Source organism: Chiloscyllium punctatum, chromosome 12, assembly GCF_047496795.1.
Source record: "Chiloscyllium punctatum isolate Juve2018m chromosome 12, sChiPun1.3, whole genome shotgun sequence".
NCBI lineage: Eukaryota > Metazoa > Chordata > Chondrichthyes > Orectolobiformes > Hemiscylliidae > Chiloscyllium > Chiloscyllium punctatum.
This window is the reverse complement of record NC_092750.1, coordinates 73,817,941-73,840,437: the sequence shown is the minus strand read 5'-3', so window position 1 is coordinate 73,840,437 and position 22,497 is coordinate 73,817,941. Positions and strand designations below refer to the sequence as shown.

Sequence of the window (22,497 nt, the reverse complement as noted above, 5' to 3'; positions counted from 1 at the left end):
ATTTAATAAAGATAATACATTACTTCCTAGATTATATACTATTTGGATAAAAACCGGTAAAATATCAGATCAAATGAAAATAAGTAGAACTGTATTGATTCCCAAAGTGAGCGAAGAAGAAGGGTTAAGGGATATTAATAATTGGAGGCCAATAACTACAGGGCCAATTATGCTCAGAATATTTACAAAAATTGTAGCGAGTAGATTAAGTAAAGTGATAAATCTAAATAAAAGACAGAAAGGTTTTATGGCCGGTGTAGCAGGATGCGAGGAAAACATTAAAATCCTGGAAAATATTATTAACGGGGCTAAAAAGAACAAGAGAGATTTAGCGGTAGTTTTTATGGATCTAGCAAAAGTTTTTGATACAGTAGGCCATAAACTAATTACAACAGCTCTGAAAAGACTCCAGCTCCCTTTAATGTTTATTAAATTGATTGCAAATTTATATGATAATAATTTTACTCAAGTGGAAGGTTTTAATTGTAAAACCGGAAAAATTAAAATTTTATGAGGAGTCAAGCAAGGTGATGCATCATCACCAATTCTTTTTAATATTGTAATGGACCCTTTGATAAGTACCATCGAAGAGAAGAAGAAAGGAATATTTTTAAGGTTAGATAGGAATAGCTTTCACTGCGCGACATTAGTGTTCACAGATGGTATAGCATTAATTAGTCAATCGTATGATGGTATGGTCTACAATCTAAAACTTGTGGAAAAACTTTGTAACAATATGGGAATGGAGGTTAATATAAAGAAAACGAAAGGATTTTACTTTACTTATAGAAATAAGACAGTTATATATAATGATAAAACTAACTGGAAGTTAAATAATGAGATCATACAATTTATAGAACCAGGAAACACGGATAAATATTTAGGTGCCAAGATAGATCCGTGGATTGGAGTAAGTAAATCAGATTGGGAAAGCCAACTAGATATATGGATAAGAAATTTAAAAAGATTCCCCCTTAAAACCAGTACAGAAATTAGAACTTTTAAAAACGTATTTTATTCCTAGGCTGTATTATTATCTAATTTTATCAGAAGTTTCTATTAATTATCTTAATAAACTAGACAATATTATCAAAAGTGCAGTTAAAGAAATTTTACACCTCCCGCAATCCGTCACAGATGGAGTGTTATATGCCAAATCCTGTGATGGTGGCTCTGCTTTAAACAGACTGTCAACCTTTATTCCAATTTCGATTATGAGGAAGTATTAGACGCTACACAAATCCGAGGATGAAATTTTGCATGCATCGTTTCGGTTCGAGGGTGATAGTGTGGCTGTGAAAATGCACAAATTGAGTAAATTAAAAGTATTGGAAAAGATCTGGAACCCGAATATTGATCGGCAATTGGATGAAGAGGATATTATCATGGAAGATAGTGAAGATGAGATGGAAGAGTTTAAGAGTACCAACTATGCTAGTTGGAGATCCATAGAGGTACAGAGGTGGATGGCCCTCCCCTGTCAAGGGGCAGGTGTTCATTACTATAAGAATGATAATATATCCAACAACTGGTTGACAAAACTATTAAATATGAAGACGTCCAAAGTTATTAATTCGATCTTGCTGAGATCAAACTTATTTCCAACACGGGCGTAATTGTCGTATGGAAGGCCATTTAATATCAAGAATTGCAGAAGATGTAATGATATTTCGGAAACGTTTGCGCATATTTCTGGGTAGTGCCCTTACGTTAAAAACATGAGAATTAGGCATAATAGGATAGCAGAAGAGTTAGTCAAGTTTGTTCGGAAGAACGGGTGACTATATATATATATAGAGCCGCAAATTAAAGATGATGCCGGAAAACTTTGGATATCGGATTTAATCTTTAAGAAAGAACATCAGATTGTTGTGGTGGACGTGACTATTAGAACGGACCTTCAGATCAACTCTCTTGAATTGGCTTGGGAAGAAAAGATAAATAAATATAAACATCTAGGAAAAGAGATAATGGACCTCATTGGTGGAGGAAAGACGTCTTTTTATGGGTTTGTGATAGGAGCTCGAGGGAAGTGGTTCAAATTCATTGAGTTAATGAAAGACCTCGGGATTTTGAAATTTAAATATTTTGCACAGAATATCACAACCCTAGCTTTATCTTTGACCCTTGAACTTCTATGGATTTTTATGGACTCTTAATGTCTCCTATTGACGTATTTTAATAAGGTTTTAGGTATTTTAATAATTTTAAATAATGTTTAAATAGTTTTGATTTTAATTAATTTTAAATTTTATTAATAAAATTGTATTGTTTTAGATCACTTAGTTAATTGGTGGTGGGTAATTCGAGGTGGTAAATAATTAAAGTGCATGGTACACACAAGTGATGAGTGGTAATTTAGTCTAACGGTTGATAACCTCAGCTCATCCCTCGCCTCGCTGAAATTCTGATTCACAATGTTTTATACCGTCCCCCTTAAGATCATCTGGCTGTGGTTTTGCTAAATAGGGTATTCATTCGTCGACGAGCGACGTTAAAATCTCAAAAAGGACACGATCCATTGCGTATGGTGAGTACATAAAATTAGCCTTATAGTACACTTGAATTTTCTTTATTTTAAGTTGGGATGCCTGGGTCAAGGGTGGGGCACTAGTTGGGAGAGGATATGATGGGTTTCCGGATAGGAAACAAGGAGAAAATCTCCGTTTAAATATGTTCCACATATTTTCTATTTAAAAATAGTTTTTTTATTACATTGGTGTGCATGTATTGAAGAATCGCTATTTTTGTGAATTTTCTATGGTCTATGCTCGGGATATTTTGGATGGGGTTTCTTCTCCCAGGGGGTCTCGGACTTGCCTGGACGATTATGGTTAGTCATTCGATTAAATGGTGCACCTGGAATGTCAAGGGGAGTAATTCACCAGTCAAAAGGAAGAAAAAACTATCAAACCTCAAAAGGAAAGGGTTGATATAACTCTCCTACAGAAGACACATTTACTGGATAAAGAACACTTGAAATTACAACAGGGTGGATTTGATCAGGCCTTCTTTTTCTCTTCCAGCTCAAAAAGTAGGGGAGTAGTCATTCTTATGCGGAAGAATCTCCATTTCAAAATCCTAAGCCAAACAAAAGATGAACCTGGACAATATATACTGATTAAAGCCCTTATAAATGGAGAGAAATATGGAATTTTAAAATCTGTATTGTCCCCCGGCACATCCTTTCAAATTTATAATGGAAGTCTTCTCAAACTGATGGCTCTCGAGGCTCGTCATACAATTATAGGGGGAGATTTTAATTGCATTATGGACCTGGAGATAGACAGGATACCCAAGAGTACTGCTGGTGTATCGCCCAGATCCAGACAATTGGCGGATTTGAATAAAGAGCTAGGATTAGTAGACGTGTGGAGGTGCCTTCACCCGCAAGGCAGAGATTTCTCTTTTTACTCTAATCCACATAAATGTTACACTAGAATTGATATGTTTTTTGCCCCCTCGACCTTTTTGAATTCCATATCATCCCACAAAATAGGTAATATAATAATTTCTGATCACGCAGCTGTGTATAGGGAAATCAAGGCTCGGAACAATGAGGCATCCCCCCAACACTGGCGTATGGATTCCTTCTTAATGAAAGATAGTAAATTTGTAAAGTATTTTTCTCAAGAATTTAAAACTTTTTTGGAAATTAATTCAGGTACGGCTAGTAACCCGTCAATGATGTGGGAGACCATTAAGGCTTATGCGCGAGGTCTGATCATTTCATACTTGGCGACTCAGAAAAAACTAAAGGGAGAACAACAGCATCTACTTGAGACTCGCTTAAAAGCAGCTGAGGCAGCGTATGTTGATAAACCTTCTATTGCTAAATTACAAAGGATTACGGCCCTTAGGACAGCCCTGAATACCACGCTTACCAAACAGCAAAGAGGGAAATATTATTTGCAAAGCAAAGATTATATGAATTTGGCGTTAAACCTGGCAGATACTGAGCATTTCTCGCAAGGAAAAAAAAAAGGCCCCTCAAGCTATCACGTCCATCAGGGAAAGTGCTGGTACTCTGACTCTCCATCATAAAAGGATCAACACAATCTTCAGAAAGTTTTATTCTGATTTGTATAAATCGCAGGATTGTGAAGATAGAGCCAGGAAGATGGAGTCCTTTTTTAAAAGCCTGGCCTTTCCGGACTTTACCCCGGAACAGGTATTGGTCCTGCATGCTCCCCTAACAACCCAGGAAGTACTTGACGCAATCAGGCATCTTCAGAGCGGTAAGGCTCCTGGCCCAGATGGATTTCAGGTTGAATTCTACGAAGAGTTTACAGGAGTATTAGCTGGTCCACTTATGGACATATACAACTACTCTTACAGTCTGGGCTGCCTCCCGCCTTTGCTGAAAGAGGCGAATATCTCACTTATTCTCGAAAAAGGAAAGGCCCCAGAAGATTGCGCATCATACAGACCAATATCTTTGCTAAATGTAGATTTTAAAATTCTTTCTAAAACATTAGTATTGAGGCTGGAGAGGGTATTGCCATATATCATAAAAAAGGATCAGACGGGGTTCATCAAGGGCTGTGGATCATCTAATAACATTCAAACGGTTTTGAATGTGATTCAATTCGGTCATCAGGAAAAAGTACTAGGAATAGTAGTCTCATTGGATGCGAAGAAAGCATTCGACAGGGTTGAATGGTCATACCTGTTCTATACATTAGAAAGGTTTGGCGTTGGAAAGGTATTTGCTAAATGGGTCTCAACATTGTATGATGATCCCAAAGCAGTTGTGATCACCAATGGATTAGGCTCGGTTAGCTTCAGTGTAGGTAGGGGCTGCCGTCAGGGATGTCCTCTCTCACCGTTACTATTCACACTAATATTTGAGCCACTAGCGGAAGCTATACGGGCTGATTCTAATATAACGGCCCCAAGGGTTGGCACGGGTAAACATAAAATTACCCTTTCTGCAGATGATATTCTCCTTCTTCTTAGCAATCCTCTGATGTCCGTGCCTCGCTTAATCCAAGTTATTAATACATTTAGTACATTCTCAGGCTACAAAATTAATTTCTCAAAATCGGAGGCCATGACGATGGGTGGCCTCGCTAGTATGTCCCACTTATTGGACGGATCTCACTTTCCCTTTCGGTGGTCTCTAGAGGATTTCTTATATTTAGGTATTTTTATCACCCCAGTACTTGGCCAGCTGTACAAGGTCAATTTTGTGCATCGACTGGAGAGGATAAGGCAGGACCTTCAACGTTGGGGGGATCTTCCAATTTCCTGGCTCGGTAGAATAGCCCTAATTAAAATGAATGTCTTGCCCCGTCTCTTATGCCCTAGAAGAGTATCCCGGTGATGCTGCGGAGGCCGGCACTGCGCAAATTGTATGGTTGGCTGGGTTCTTTCATCTGGAATCATAGACGGCCCCTCATTAAGTTAAGGAAGCTACAGCTTCCACAGGCAAGGGGAGGGCTGGATTTTCCAGACTTTAGGAAGTATCAGCTGAGTTCTCTATTAAGCCACATAGCCAATTGGGTCTCGTCTGACCTGCAATCAATCTGGCTGGACATCGAGGCTTCTCAAGTAAAGTGCCCTCTTATTTTTAGATAAGATGAAAATTATTATGGACCACTGTTAAAACCCTATAGTATTAAACACAATTAAAGCCTAGAAGATAATGCGCAAAACAAGGGTAATTCACATAAAACATCCCCCTATACTCCTATAGTGGGGGCATGGGGTTTTCAACCGGGGCTCACAGACGCCACATTCAAATCCTGGAGTTCCGGGGTATCTCCTGTTTTGGGGATCTGTTTGAGGATGGGGGTCCTGATGTCTTTTGAACAGCTGCCTCAGAAATTTGGACTACCTAATGGTAGTCTTCCAAATTAGAGATTACATACAGAAGACAACCACGCTATTAGATAGCCTTTTAAAATCAGACAGAGAACGTAGAGTATTGTGACCAATGGGTGTACCCTCGGTCAGCACTCTTTATTATTTATTACATAATGAAGTGTCGGAAGACATGGACCCTGCTTAGAACATGGGATCAGGAATTGGGGCTTGAAATTTCTACAGAAATGTGGGTTGACATCTGGGAAAATGCCAGAAAAATCTCCATTTGTAACAGAACCCAGGCCATTCAGTTAAAGATATTCCATAGGGCTCATATAGTACCGGAACAACTGGCAATATTTAGGGCAGGAGCATCTCCAATGTGTCCCAAATGCAAAACAGAGGTGGGCACTCTTTCACACTGCTTATGGACATGTCATAAGATGCACAAATACTGGACCAAAGTAGTAAATGCCTTGACAGAAATCTTGGGAACGGAAATTAGAGTAGATCCAGTATCTCTTCTCCTGGGCTTCTCGAGTTTACCTTCTATGGATGTGCACGGGTGGAAATTATTTTCCATTCTCTCCTTTTGTGCAAGGAAAAAATATACTAGTAAACTGGGTGGCTGAGGGCCCTCCAGGATTTCCGAATTGGCACAGATTAATCATGGAATGTATTCCCCTTGACTTCCTTACCAAAAAAACTGAATTATTCTATAAAATATGGCAGCCCTTCTTGAATTATATAGATACAGGTATTTTGGCCATTTTGTCAAGGGCTTTCATCTAGTTGAGGTAACAGTTCTGGCTGGTCCAGGGCCCCTTAGGGGAGGAATCCCGCATGAATATGGGTTTTATTATGATTTGATGTTAATTCATTCAGAGCATGTACTTCACTATTTAATTACTATGTTATCCTTTTTTTCTCTTGAGTAATGTCAGATATTTGATCATACACTGATTTGTTATAGGTTAGATTAGTAGTTAGTTGAGTTTTGTCTTTTTCTTTACTTTTCCTCTGTATCTCATCTTTTTGTTTGAAAGATTTTGGCTATTATTTATTTAAGATTTAATTGAATATTAGTGTTTGTACTTGTGTTTTTTTTAATTTGTAAGCTTGCAAAAACATGTTAAAATTTCAATAAAAATATCTATTAAAAAAAAGACAATATCAGACTTCAGGTGCAGAAAGATCCGGTCGTAGCACAACTGAAACAGCTGGTGGTAATGGGGAAACTAAAGGGCTATCACAAATACAACTGAAACCTCTCTGGACCCAGGAAGAACAGATCACAGTAAAGGATGGGGAGCCAGACTGATTGTCCCAAACAATAGTCACCATCAGATACTCGATAAACTCCACCAGGGTTATTCAGGTTTTCCAAAATGAAGATGTTGGCAAAAAGTTATGCCTGGTGGCCAAGAGAGGATGCAAGCATAGCTGCATTGGTGGGGCAATGTCCAGAGTGCCAACAAGGTAAAATTTACTGCCAGCAGCTCCCCCACATACATGGGAATGGCCAGGTAAATCCTGTTCGCGGCTACACGTCGACTATACCAGCACTTTCATGGGCTCAATTTTCTTAGTCATTGTGAACACCCAAAGTGCATAGAGTTCAGTTGTTAAACATGGAGATGATGACATAAAAGCAGTGAGCATTTTTTTCAGTACATGGGCTACCAGAAAGATTGGTCACAGGCCATCATTTTATCAGCAGGGAATATGAGTATTTCCTAAATTTGAAAGGCATTTGGCATGTAAGGACACCTCCATACCATCCATTGTCCAGTGGTCTGGCAGACAAAAAATTTGAAGGCAGGCTTAAAAAAACAGCCTACAGCTTGACTCGATACCAAACTGCCCCAGTTCCTATTTTATTATCAGACCACCCATCATGCAACTACAGGCATAGCTCCAGAACACACAAATGCAGGAGTTGCTGGAAAAGCTTGGCAGGTATAGCAACATCTGTGAAGAGAAATCAGAATTAACGTTTTGGGTTGAGTGACCCTTCCTCAGAACTTACTACAGTTTTTGTTTCTGATTGTTTTTTTTTAAATAGCTCCAGCAGAGTTGCTAAATGGGGATAAACTTTGGCACCAGGTTAAAACTGATTGCCCAGACCTGGGGCAGGGAGGGTGAAACAGCATCAGGACTGCCAATGCTAGACACGAGACTCCTCTGAATGGGAGAGACATTTTATTTCAGGGGACAAATTTGGTACCTCAGAAAAAGCCCTGCATGGGTAAGAAGCATGGTCAACGCAAGGTCAGGTCCGAGGACATACAAAGTTCAGATAGATGAGGGGGTCGTGAACAAGGACATGGACCCACATGAAGGTTGCAAACAAGAAAACGAATCAGGAGCAAAACATAGGATTTGGTTCTGGGTAACGAACCAGGCCAGGTATTAGAACTAGAGGTAGGTGAGCACTTTGGGGACAGTGACCACAATTCGGTGATTTTTACTCTAGTGATGGAGAGGGATAAGTGTGTACTACAGGGCAAGAGTTATAGCTGGGGGCAGGGAAATTATGATGCGTTGAGGCATGACTTGGGATGTGTGGATTGGAAAAGTAGATTCCAAGGCAAGAGCGTAATTGATATGTGGAACTTGTTCAAGGAGCAACTATTGAGTGTCCTTGATAAGTACGTACCTATCAGGCAGGGAGGAAAGGGTCGTGTGAGGGAGCCGTGGTTTAATAAGGAGTTGGAATCCCTTGTTAAATGGAAGAGGGCGGCCTTTGTAAAGATGAGGCGTGAAGGTTCAATAGGGGCAATTGAGAGTTATAAGGTAGCCCGGAAGGACCTGAAGAGAGAGCTAAGAGCAGCAAGGAGGGGACATGAAAGGTCCTTAGTTGGTAGGATTAGGGAAAACCCTAAGGCTTTCTATAGGTATGTTAGGAATAAAAGAATGACTAGGGAAGGAATAGGTCCAATCAAGGATAGTAATGGGAAGTTGCGTGTGGAGGCTGAAGAGATTGGGGAGGCGCTGAATGAATACTTTTCGTCAGTATTCACTCAGGAACAGGACATTGTTGTCGATATAAATACTGAGGCACGAATAAGTAGAATGGATGGCTTTGAGATATGTGGAGAAGAGGTGTTGGAAATTCTGGCAAGGGTGAAAATAGATAAGTCCCCTGGGCCTGATGGCATTTATCCTAGGATTCTCTGGGAAGCAAGGGAGGAGATTGCAGAGCCATTGGCCTTGATTTTTGTGTCCTCTTTGTCGACAGGAGTAGTGCCAGAGGACTGGAGGCTAGCAAACGTGGTTCCCTTGTTCAAGAAGGGGAGTAGGGATAATCCTAGTAACTATAGGCCAGTGAGTCTCACTTCTGTTGTGGGCAAAGTCTTAGAGAGAATTGTAAGGGATAGGATTTATGCACATCTGGATAAGAATGATGTGATCAAGGATAGTCAGCATGGTTTTGTGAAGGGCAGGTCGTGCCTCACAAACCTTATTGAATTCTTTGAGAAGGTGACTAAGGAGGTAGATGAGGGGAAAGCGGTAGATGTGGTATATATGGATTTTAGTAAGGCGTTTGATAAGGTCCCCCATGGTAGGCTACTGCAGAAAATACAGAGATATGGCATTGAGGGTGAGTTGGAGGTTTGGATTCGGAATTGGCTCTCTGGAAGAAGACAGAGGGTAGTAGTTGATGGCAAAGGTTCATCTTGCAGTGCCGTCACTAGCGGTGTTCCGCAAGGATCTGTTTTGGGACCATTGCTGTTTGTCATTTTTATAAATGACCTGGAGGAAGGGTTAGAAGGTTGGGTGAGCAAGTTTGCGGATGATACGAAAGTCGGAGGAGTTGTAGACAGTGAGGAAGGATATGGCAGGTTACAGCGGGATATAGAGAAGCTGCAGAGCTGGGCAGAAAGGTGGCAAATGGAGTTCAATGTAGCTAAGTGTGAAGTGATTCACTTTGGTAAGAGTAATAAAAAGATGGATTACTGGGCTAATGGTAGACTACTTGGTAGTGTGGAAGAGCAGAGGGATCTTGGTGTCCATGTACACAGATCTCTGAAAGTTGCCACCCAGGTAAATAGTGCAGTGAAGAAGGCATACGGCGTACTGGCTTTTATTGGTAGAGGAATTGAGTTCCGGAGTCCTGAGGTCATGCTGCAGTTGTATAAGACTCTGGTGCGGCCGCATCTGGAATATTGTGTGCAGTTTTGGTCGCCATACTATAGGAAGGATGTGGAGGCACTGGAACGGGTGCAGAGGAAGTTTACCAGGATGTTGCCTGGTATGGTAGGAAAATCCTATGAGGAAAGGCTGAGGCACTTGGGGTTGTTTTCATTGGAGAAAAGAAGGTTTAGGGGTGACTTGATAGAGGTGTACAAGATGATTAGGGGGTTAGATCGGGTTGACAGTGAGAACCTTTTTCCACGTATGGAGTCAGCTATTACAAGGGGGCATAGCTTTAAATTAAGGGGGGGTAGATATAGGACTGATGTTAGGGGTAGGTTCTTCACTCAGCGAGTCGTAAGTTCATGGAATGCCCTGCCAGTAGCAGTAGTGGACTCTCCCTCTTTATGGGTATTTAAGCGGGCATTGGATAGGTATATGGAGGATAGTGGGTTAGTGTAGGTTAGGTGGGCTTTGATCGGCGCAACATCGAGGGCTGAAGGGCCTGTACTGCGCTGTATTCTTCTATGTTCTATGTTCTATACCCGGTCCCTCAAAGCATCCAGAAAGGCTGTCAGAACCCATGGCTGCCCACCCTGATCTAGCATCAAAGAAACCTCTGAGTCTGAGATGGACATGGCATATGTCGCAGCCTCGACACCTTTACAATCTGAAGAAAAAGATTAATTTCTTCCAAGACGCTCCAGGCACAATAGGTGGACAAAAGTCTAGTACACATCACACGTATCCGAGACTGAGTTGGAGGAACCAAACTGGATGAGAAAACGCCTCAGAAGAGCCTACAAGAAAAAGAACAGATCTACGTCCCTGCATTTAAAGGGGGTGTATTTGTTACAAGGTCAGCCAGATGGACCTCAAAATACTAGTTCCCTGATTGGGGCTGTTAACCTAGTCCAATCAGGGAGCCCTGGCTGACTGATATAACAGGAGATTCAGAGTCTCCTCAGTTTAGGGAACTGACTCTATGCTGGCTGGTGCTACAGTCAGTGTGTTACTGTTAGTTTCTGCTTCTCTTTTTTTGAAGGGGGAAACCTGATTCCTGAACTGACTGAATTATTTAGCCAGTTTGTTAACTGGCATTTCTTTGAGTGAGGACTGATTGTGTGCATCAGGAGTTTAACAATGTGTTTCAGGTGTAACTCAGTTCTCATTAGGGGATTGTTGTTTCACTGGCTGGTTACAGCCTGTGTGTTACTCTTTTTGAGAAAAGGACGATGTTAATTTTGTGGTAGGGCTTAGCCCTTGGACTCTAGTTTCCTTTGTTGTTTTGCATGTGTCTTCACTTTTTATTGGCGTTTGGACTGAGCCCTTGTGGAAGACATACATTTTACCAGAGGAGCTGTTCCTGTGGGGAGGCCTAGCCTCTGAAGATTGAACACCTGTGTGTGCTGGGAGGAGAGTATTTGCTGTATCCTGGAGTTTGGCAGCAGACCTTTCCTTCTGGAGTGGACCAAACCCCTGTGAGTTAACTGCACCTGTACAATGTACTGTTCCTGCGAGTGGGGCTGGTTTTCCAAGGCTGGGCCAGGACTCCATGGAGACTGAACACCTGTGTGCTGTGGGGTGTACATTTCCTGCCTTCAGGAGTGGACTCTGCCCTTGGTTGCGGACTCTGTTTTTAGCAATATACTCTGCAGCTTGGAGTGGACTCTATTTCTGATAACGCACATTGTATACTCGAGTGGACTCTTCCTGGAAATGGATTCTATATTTTGAAGACTGTATAGATTTGGACTGTGTACCAGAAAGGACTCTGTTTTTTGGTAATTAACTGTATTGTGGTGTTTCCTGAGTCTATCACCTGCACTGTCTTGCGTGTCCCTGGGTCTGGCAGGCCTTGCTGTGAACTGGGAGGCTCATGGGTCGTCTTGAAAGCTGTCACCAGAGAGCCGGAGGGTGGATAGGCCGTTCTGAGCGCTGTCGTCCTGAGAAGGGGTAATCGGGATGGGCTGTCCTAGAGGTGTGTCAGAGCAGCCGAGCGCCAGAAGGTGCGTAGGCGGCGGGCTGAGATCCAGAAGGCTTGTGGGATACCCTGCATGCTGTTGTCTCAGGGAAGGGGACATGCTGTCCTAGAGGTGGCTGGAAGGTGTGCCAGGATAGCCCACTGGCCGGATGGCACATCGGGGTGGGTGAGAACCCAATGGTATGTAGGGGCAGACCAAGAGCCAGAAGGCGGGTAGCTGAGTTCAGCGCTGTCACCGGGCAGGTACCGGGGTGGGCTGCCCCAGAGGTGGTCGAAAGGTGTGTCAGGGCAGACCGAGAACTGGAAGGGGCATGGGGTGGACAGAGTCGGAAGGTGCGTAGGGGCAGGCTGCCTTAGAGTGGCCGGAAGGTGGGAGGGACGGGGGCTTGCTGGGTCTGTATTATATGCACCGTTTATGTAACTGGATTGTCCTTTTATGTACAAATGTCATTGTCACTGTCTTTTATATGTGAAACTGTGATTTGAGGTTTGTCCTCATCTCCCTGTAAATTGGTTGAACAGTAGGGTTTGGGGTCTGGCTTTGCTGCTCCTCTCCCTTGTAAAATTGCTGTTGTATACAGCTGTCAATGTTTACTGTTTTTTGTAAACTGTTTTGTAATTTGTTTAATAAAATATTATAACAGGAGATTCAGAATCTCCTCCGTTTAGGGAACTGACTCTATGCTGGCTGGTGCTACAGTCTGTGCATTACTGTTAGTTTCTGCTTTTTTTTGGAGGGGGAAACCTGATTCCTGAACTGGCTGAATTATTTAGCCAGTTTGTTAACTAACATTCCTTTTAGTGAGGACTGATTGTGTGCATCAGGAGTTTAACAATGTGTTTCAGGTGTAATTCCGTTGTCAGGGGATTGTTGTTTCACTGGCTGGTTACAGCCTGTGTGTTATTCTTTTTTTCTTCTTTTTACTTTTTGAGGAAAGGACAATGTTAATTTTGTGGTAGGGTTTAGCCCTTAGAGAATCGACATTTCAGGCATAAGCCCTTCTTCAGGAATGAGACTGGTGTGCTAAGTGGGCTGAGATTAAAGGTAGGGTGGTGGGGCGCTGGGAATACGATAGGTGGAAAGAGGTGAGGGTGATAGGCTGGAGAGGGGGTGGGGGCGGGGAGGTCAGGAAGAAGATTGCAGGTCAAGAGGATGGTGCTGAACCCAGGGGTTGGGACTGAGAAGGTGGTGGTGGTGGGGGGGAAATAAAGCTGGAGAAATCTACATTCATCCCATGTGGTTGGAGGGTTCCTTGGCGGAAGATGAGGCGCTCTTCCTCCAGGCGTCGTGTGCCAGGGTCTGGCGATGGAGGAGGCCAAGGACCTGCATGTTCTTGGCGGAGTGGGAGGGGGAGTTAAAGTGTTCAGCCACTTGGTGGTTGGTGCTGGTGTCCCAGAGGTGTTCCTTGAAACATTCTGCCTGTCTCCCCAATGTAGAAGAGACTGCAGCGGATACAGTAAATGATGTGTATGGAGGTGCAGGTGAATTTCTCACTTCCTCCAAACCAAAGGAGTAGCCATAGGCACCCGCATGGGCCCCAGCTATGCCTGCCTCTTCGTCAGATATATGGAACAGTCCATCTTCCGCAGCTACACTGGCACCACCCCCCCACTTTTTCCTCCGCTACATCGTTGTTTGTACTGGTGCTACTGCGTGCTACCACGAGGAGGTTGAACAGTTCATCCACTTTACTACCACCCTTCCACCCCGACCTCAAATTTATCTGGACCGTCTCGGACTCTTCCTTTCCCTTCCTAGACCTCTCCGTTTCTACCTCAGGCAACCGACTCAACAGAGACATTTACTACAAACCGACCGACACCCATAGCTACCTAGATTACACCTCCTCCCACCCTGCCCCCTGTAAAAACACCATCCCATATTCCAAATTCCTTCGCCTCTGCCACATCTGCTCCCAGGAGGACCAATTCCAATACTAAACAACCCAAATGGCCTCCTTCTTCAAAGAGGGCAATTTCCCCTCCAACGTGGTCGACGATATTCTCCACTACATCTCCTCCACTTCCTGCACCTCCGCCCTTGAAGCCCGCCCCTCCAATCGCCACCAGTACAGAACCCCACTGGTCCTCACCTTCCACCCCACCAACCTCCAGATACATCGTATCATCCTCCGTCATTTCTGCCACCTCCAAACAGATCCCACCACTAAGGATATATTTCCCTCCCCACCCCTATCAGTGCTCCAGAGAGACCACTCCCTCTGCGACTCCCTCGTCAGGTCCACACTCCCCACCACCCCCCCAACCTCCACTCCTAGCAACTTCCCCTGCAACTGCAAGAAGTGCAAAACGTGCGCCCACACCTCCCACCTCACCTCCCTCCAAGGCCTCAATGGATCCTTCCATATCCGTCGCAAATTCACCTGCACCTCCACATACAACATTTACTGTATCCGCTGCGGTCTCTTCTACACTGGGGAGACAGGCCACCTACTTGCGGAACACCTCTGGGACACCCGCACCAACCACCAACCAACCGCCCCGTGGCTGAACACTTTAACTCCCCCTCCCACTCCGCCAAGGACATGCAGGTCCTTGGCCTCCTCCATCGCCAGACCCTGGCCACACGACACCTGAAGGAAGAGCGCCTCATCTTCCGCCAAGGAACCCTCCAACCACATGGGATGAATGTAGATTTCTCCAGCTTCCTCATTTCATTTCCCCTTCCCGCCAACCCCCCACCCCCCCACCTTATCTCAGTCCCAACCCCTGGATTCAGCACCGCCCTCTTGACCTGCAATCATCTTCCCGATCTCTCTGCCCCCACCCCCTCTCCGGCCTATCACTCTCACCTCCTTCCACCTATCATATTCCCAGTGCCCCTCCCCCAAATTCCCACCCCCCTATCTTGTATCTCAGCCTGCTTGGCACACCAGCCTCATTCCTGAAGAAGGGCTTATGCCCAAAACGTTGATTCTCCTGCTCCTCGGACACTGCCTGGCCTGCTGTGCTTTTCCAGCACCACATTTTTCAACTCTGGTCTCCAGCATCTGCAGTCCTCACTTTCTCCTTAGCCCTTGGACTCTAGTTCCTTTTTTTTTGTATGCCTTCACTTTTTCTTTTGCTGTATCCTGGGGTTTGGGCGAAGACCTTAACTTCAGGAGTGGATCAAACCCCTGTGCAATGTACTGTGTTCCTGTGAGTGGGCCTGGTTTTCCAAGGCTGGGCCAGGACTCCAAGGCTGTGAGACTGAACACCTGTGCGCTGTGCATTTGCTGCTTTCAGGGGTGGACTCTGCAGTTCGGAGTGGACTCCATTTTGGACCAAGCACCTCAAAAACTGGAGTGGACTCCATTCCTGGGAATAGACTCTATATTTTGAAGACTCTATTTGGACTGTGTACCAGAAAGGACTCTTTTTTGGTAATTAACTGTGTTGTTTATGACTTGCACTGTCTTTTGTGTCTCTGGGTCTGGCAGGCCTTACTGTGAGCTGGGAGGCTCATGGGTCGTCCTGGAAGCTGTCACCCCTAGAACCGGAGGGTGGGTAGGCCATCCTGTGAACCTGAAGGTTGGTAGGCTGTCCTGAAAGCCGGAGGGTGGGTAGGCCACCCTCATGCCAGTCGCCCCAAGAGCCAGATGGTGAGTAGGCCATTCTGAGTGCTGTCATCCCGAGAAGGGGTAATCGGGACGGGCTGTCCTAGAGGTGTGTCAGAGCAGCTGAGAGCCAGAAGGTGCGTAGGGGCAGGCTGAGATCCGGAAGGCTTATGGGCTACCCTGCACGCTGTCGTCTCAGGGAAGGGAAGGGGCTGTCCTAGACGTGTCCGGAAAGTGTGCCAGGATAGCCCACTGGCCGGACGGCACATCTGGGTGGGTGAGAGCCCAATGGTACGTAGGGGCAGACAGAGAGCCAGAAGGCAGGTAGCAGTCCTCAGCGCTGTCATCCCGGGCGGGCTGTCCTAGAGGTGGTCAAAAAGTGTCAGGGCAGACCGAGAACTGGAAGGGGCATGGAGTGGACAGCGAGCTGGAAGCTGCCTTAGAGTGATTGGAAGGTGGGAGGGACGGCGGCTTGCTGGGTCTGTATTGTATGCACTTTTTTTAATGTAACTGGATTGGCTTTTTATGTACAAATATCATTGTTGCTGTCTTGGCATATGTAAAACTGGGATTTGAGGTTTGTCCTCATTTCCCTGTAAACTGGTTGAACGGTAGGGTTTGGGGCTGGGCTTTGTTGCTCCTCTCCCTTGTAAAATTGTTGTTGTATACAGCTGTAAATGTTAACTGTTTTTCTGTAAACTCTGTTTTTTTTAAAAATTGAATGAGCACTCTGGAACCCTTGTAATTATTTAGAGTCCTGGCTCTGATGAAGCCAGACTTGTGTCAAGTACTATGCACATGTAAGTAAAGGGTAACTTTATTTACTGGTCTGGTCTCTACAGTATTTCAGCTACAATATTGGATAAATATGAAATTGCAGCAATTAGGCTGGGTGGGGGTGATGGGACTGTTGCTGTCATCAGGTTAGAAGGTGATAGTGGGTGAACATGGATGTAAACAATGATGATCAGCAATAGCCAACATTCTTTTAATATGGGGTCAAACAGCAGCAATTCCATTACAACATTCAAAATAAACATGGTTGAAAACCTATTTTGTTCATTCCCACCTCCACAATCTTTTTAAGGACCAATATTAGGCTCCATGTAGCCTCATTTCCCTGTGTGTAGCTGACACCAACCACAGTCAACACTTGTTCCAGATATGGACCATAGTTTGCCAACTCACACTTGGTAATGTTTTCCTGACCTCCACATTAGAGGCTTTACAAAGCCACTAGACAATGTAAAGCTGGTGTTGCTTAGCCCAGCTTCCAAGTCACTGCTAGGCAACTGGATGAACTTGAAAATGAAACAATGGTTTCAATGAATAATGTGGTTAAAGCAAAGATTTTGGCAACAGTCTTCAATCCATAATTCTCCCAGGACATACTATCATAGAGAGATATAGATGATCTCAAGAATGCTGCTGGACGAATAAAACTAAATATTTAGCATTGTTATTATGATAGAATATTGACAGGACTGGAGGTTTATAAATACTGCTTAAAGACTACATTTAGCGAAGATGAACTGAAAAAGGTCTTACTACATAATTGGAGTCTGGCTTCACTCTGCAAGTCCACACCCAGGATTGCTGTTCCCCAATGCTACCGAGACGAACTCCATCCTTTGTGTACAAAGAGACTTGTTTATCAGAGCCTCCCATCACAATATACTCCCCTTTTGAGAAGTAACTGACACAGCAGGGGTCAAAGTTTAGTGCCCTGTCTTTTCCAATCTGGAATGGAGATAGAATTCAATATTATCAAAAATGTAATCAATTCCATTAGCTACAGTTTTTCAACTAAACAATTTAAATATACAGGAAAACAATATTTCAAGTGTAACTAACCAGCTCCACCTTGATAAGAATTTCTGAAAATTAAAGTTTTGAAAATTTAAAATAAAGTATTATACCCCAACAGTCCATGGCCACTGATGAAAATTACCTTTATCAGAACCACTTTTCAAGAATGAGGAAGTACAAGTTAAAGTCCTGCGTTGTAACCACCTTTAAATAATCCTATCCGTTATATAAAAAAAAGATTAATTGAATATTGCTAGCAGGAAAGACACATTGCCAAAGGTATTAATCTTGTGCTCTTCGGACCAAATATGAGCTTATCAAATTTCAAACCAACAACATACTATTGCAGGAGAAAAAGGGTGGTTTTTGTGGTGATGGACTGAAATTGGTCATTCTTGTGTTTTTCCTAATGAACATAAGATGAAAAGCTTCAGCAATGTGCCTGTTATTTTGGTAACATCCAAGTTCTATACTACCAAGTGACTATTTGTAATCAAGAAGTGTTACCTGCTCAACTAATACTGCACAGCACAACCCAGAATTACAGTTTCCAGTGCCATTATGTAATTCTCAATTAACAGCCCGGTGCAAGCACAACTTTCGGACATCCCGAAGAAAATTACAGCCAAAGAAGTACTTTGAAGCGTAGAGTAGCTTTGTAATATGTAATATGACAAATGACATTTACCATAAAGTGAAATATTTGTAATTTGTTTTTTGTTCATTCATGGAGGAAGGGCATCATTAGCAAGCTCAATAGTTACTGTCCTCAGTAATTGCCCTCAATGTGGTGGTGAGCTGCCCTTACAAACTAACTGCAGTTCAAGTGGTGAGTCGTCCTAACTGTAACATAAGGAGATCCATGATTTTGATGAATGAATGAGGAAGCTTCCAAAAGATGGTGTGTTCACTTTAAGGTCTTGTGCCCATGCATCTGATGTTCCTGTTCTTCGAGTTGCATGTGGTTGCAGATTTGCCAAAAGAAGCCATGAAGTATTATTGCACTACACTTTATAAATGGTGCACACTACAACTACACTGCACTAATGGTGAAGGGAATGAAGTGGTTAAGGTGGTGGATGGGACAAGTGTTATTGAAAATGTACTCATCCAGGGAATACACCTTAATACTCTTGACTTGCCTGTTGCAAATGTTGTAAATATTTTACTGAATTGAGTCACAATGAAATTTCAATTTGCTCTTCAGTCACAGCATTTATGTAAGTGTTCAGTTAAGATGCCGGTAAATGTCATCCCCAACCATCCCACATTTGATAGTATGACAGACGGAAGGTCAATAATGTAAGAGCAGAAGATGGTTGAGCCTAGAATATTACCCTAAGAAACTCCTGCAGAGATGTGCTTTGACAAATATGATTAATCATCAACAATTACAACCAACTTCTTGTGTGCTAGGTATGACTCCAACCAAGGTAGGCTTTTTCCTTGATTCTCATTCACTTCCAATTTTGCTCCTTGATCCTAAGGATGAAAGGCTGCCTTTGTATCAAGGGTAGCCATGTGCCCCGAACTCTGGAATTCAGCAATTCTGTCCAAATTTGGGTCACCACGATTCAAACTGCCTTGGCTTTCATCGTGCAGGCTGTTTATGAATAAATGCTGCTTGATTGCACTGGATTGTGCCTTCCAACACTTTGCTGATGATTAAGATTTGGCTGATGGATGCTAATCAGCAAAACTGAATTATCCTACTTTTTGTGGACAGAGCATTTTTCTATTTGTGAGGCAGATAGAGGCTGTAGGTGTACTAGAACAACTTAGCGCTTGAGCACATAAATAATTTAGCATGACAAATGGGATTTGATCATTCCCAGTGTAATGAACTGTTCCTTGATATCACATGGATTGCACTAATTTGGATGATTTGCAACTAAAACATGCTTTACCAAATTGACATTTTTAAGTATGGCTGAGGATGTTTCTGACATGCTCTCTATGCTCTTCAATTCAGTGTTCCCTCTATTTTCTGTATGCTGCAATGGACCAGCTTATTGTACTATGAGTTCCTTTAAGATTGGGACGGACATGCATATCAAGAAAGAACTGTTGCTTGTTTGCAATCTTTTGATTCCCCATGCTGCACATTCAGGGTTCTGGCATGCCCACACACCTACATACATTAATCCTCATTTAAACATGTTAATGTTTGTTAAACCAAGTTAAATTGAGAAATATACATTCCATCAGGTTATATATTGTAGTGGAATACAATTATGCCACTGCTGATAGCCTCAGCTCATTATAAATGCCCAATTTTGAACAGCTAGATCTAATCTGAATTATTCCTATTTGAGAAGAACATTTGCCATGCACAAAGATATTGAGGGTATTCTCTGTGTAAACAAGAATTCACCTCCACAAGGTGAGTGTACAAGTAAACCACTGTGCTCGGCTAAAGTAGGATCCTCCCCAACAATGTTGGTTCAAGCTGCCACAACCTGATCCAACAGATATTGCCTTCAGAAATCAGCCAGCTGGATCAATGCTGGTGCTTTTTATGATGGACATTGATATTTTGCCATGCTCAGTATTTGCCAAAGTTGGTGCCATGAGACTACATTGGTTCTGGAGACTATGTTGAGATTTCCCAGATGCATTGTTTCTGCTAGTTGTACACCATTATTAGATTAGATTAGATTAGATTACTTACAGTGTGGAAACAGGCCCTTCGGCCCAACAAGTCCACACCGCCCCGCCAAAGCGCAACCCACCCATACCCCTACATTTACCCCTTCCTAACACTACGGGCAATTTAGCATGGCCAATTCACCTGACCTGCACATCTTTGGATTGTGGGAGGAAACCGGAGCACCCGGAGAAAACCCATGCAGACACGGGGAGAACGTGCAAACTCCATACAGTCAGTCACCTGAGGCGGGAATTGAACCCTGGCGCTATGAGGCAGCAGTGCTAACCACTGTGCCACCGTGCCGCCCATGCTGCTGCACTTGGAGGTCACCACTGATGATGTTACCTAGCCAGGTAATGAAACATCTGGATATCAAACCTACAGCTCAGCGAGCAAACCTACACCCTAAACCTCAACCTGAGCTACAAACCTTCACAAACCTTGCATTATGCTGCTGCCTCGTGAGCTTCAGTTCTCTGGGTCGGGAAGGGTCAATTGGAAGTCTTGGTTATGAAATTAAACTTCTGGGAAATGAGCCTCTGGTGGGTTGCCAGGGAATCATAAGCTACTTGGGAGATCGGAGTTTAGACTATGGTCAGAACAAATGAAGGAGCCTTACTGTTCAAGATGTTTTAGCCAGTCCTCAGAACAGGAGTATAGCTGTAAAACATTGTCCATCTGTTTCAGTGTACCAACAAATAGGAAGAGAAATTTATTGATGTTATTGAGCAAATGGTACTGTAAAATCAGGTGAAGACTAATCAAATGGTCAAATATAAATAACTAAAAGTTGCTATCTGAATTGTGCCAGATGGAGAGATTGTGGCATAATGATAATGCCACTGTACTAAAAATCTAGATTTTGTTGCCAAGGTCTGCACTTGGGTTCAAATCTCACAATGCCTTCTAGTGGAACTTTATATTTAAAAAGTATTTAGACGATCACCTGAAGTGCCTTAGCATGCAAAGTTACAGGTCAAGTGCTGGAAAATGGTACTAGAGTAGATAGGTGCTTAAAAACTGGTACAAATACGATGGGCCAAATGGCCACTTTTCATGCAACTCTGATTCTCTCTCGTCTTAAGCCATATATTTTGTCTTTTTCTAAGGGCTAGCCTTTGTTGCTAATCAAACTTGCCAGCAAAATTAATAGCCCTTTCAATGTAATTTTAAACTCTAATTCCTCCTTAACTCTTGCAATAAAGATAAAATTTCTATGATTCATCATTTCAAGTTTGAACTTGCGAGATTTTAAGAATCTCTTTTTTTGTTAATTTTGCTCTCTTGATCCATTATTTTTCCTTTCCCTCCTTTCATTTCCCTTTTAAAAGATGTTGTTATATTAAAAGTTAGTGTTTTTATTCAACCCTAATTTAGTTATGTCAGATTTGTAAAATGTTGTAAGATGTCCTGTTTACTTCAGCCTGAAATGCCCTATTTCCACCCCACTGTTACAATGAGAATTTACCAGGATGTTGTCGGGTACAGAAAGTTCAAATTATGAAGAAAGATTGGATAGGCTGGGACATTTTTCACTGGAGCATAGGGGGTTGAGAGGCGATCTGATAAAAGTTTATAAAATAATGAGAGGTACAGAGTTAATAATAGTTGCCTTTTCCCTAGGATGGGAGATTTCGAGACTAGGTGAGAGGTCAGAGACCTAAAAAAGACATGAGGGGCAATTTTTTTTAAACAAAAGGGTGATTTCCTGAACTTCCTGAGAAAGCGGTGGTTGAGAGTACAATTACAACATTAAAAGACATTTGGATAGTTACACAAATAGTAAAGGTTTGGAGAGATATGGGCCAGGAACTGGCAGGTGGGACTAGTTTAGTTTGGGATTACGTTTGGCATGGATTGGTTTCCATGCTGTATGAGTCTATGACTCCATAACTCACATTTTCAACAAACTGGGCCATGATTCTTGTTTCGAGCTGCTGGTGCATGGATAGTTTTAACTAATAGAAGACATCATTAGATTTGTTTATTCTTTCATGGGAAGTAGATGTCACTGGTAAGTCCACCATTTGTTGCCTATCCCTAAATGCACCTGAAATGAGTGACTTATCATGTTATTTCAGAGGATAGTTAAGAGTCAATCTTGCTACTGTGGGTCTGGAGTCAGTCCAGGTAAGAACAATAAATTTCCCTCCATTAATCAAATTCCTGGATTTTACTGGTGAATGCTTAGTTCAGTACGCCTTTACTGTGAGTTCAATCCCCACACCAGCTGAGATTACCATGAAGGACTCTCTTTCTCAACCTCTCACATTGCCTGAGGTGTGCTGGCTCTCATGTTTAACTATCACCAGTCCTTTCTCTATAATGAGACAGCAGCTCTATGGTCTGATAAGACTACTGCGACTTGACTTGACACTTTTACTGGGCTCAGTAGTTAAACTGATACTTCACGTGTATGTTTCATCTATTTCATTTGATTAAATGTTACTTTCTGAATAGGAAAGAAAGCTGTATATCTGTATTTATGACAGCTAAGTGTGACATAGGAGCTGTGTCAAGAGGGACATTATTTTTTATAAATGATGTATGCA

The 22,497-nt window shown here is 42.9% G+C and overlaps 1 protein-coding gene across 4 annotated transcripts in view; it reads right to left on the bottom strand.

Annotated features, from left to right (window-relative positions):
• The window catches only part of ift122 (intraflagellar transport 122 homolog (Chlamydomonas)), a 138,753-nt gene that overhangs the window by 87,473 nt on the left and 28,783 nt on the right, over nucleotides 1-22,497 (bottom strand). For all 4 annotated transcript variants that reach the window (XM_072582782.1, XM_072582783.1, XM_072582779.1 and 1 more), the window contains exon 9: nucleotides 17,035-17,226. In XM_072582782.1, coding sequence (XP_072438883.1) covers nucleotides 17,035-17,226 — 192 coding nt within the window. The remainder of the gene's footprint in view (nucleotides 1-17,034; nucleotides 17,227-22,497) is intronic.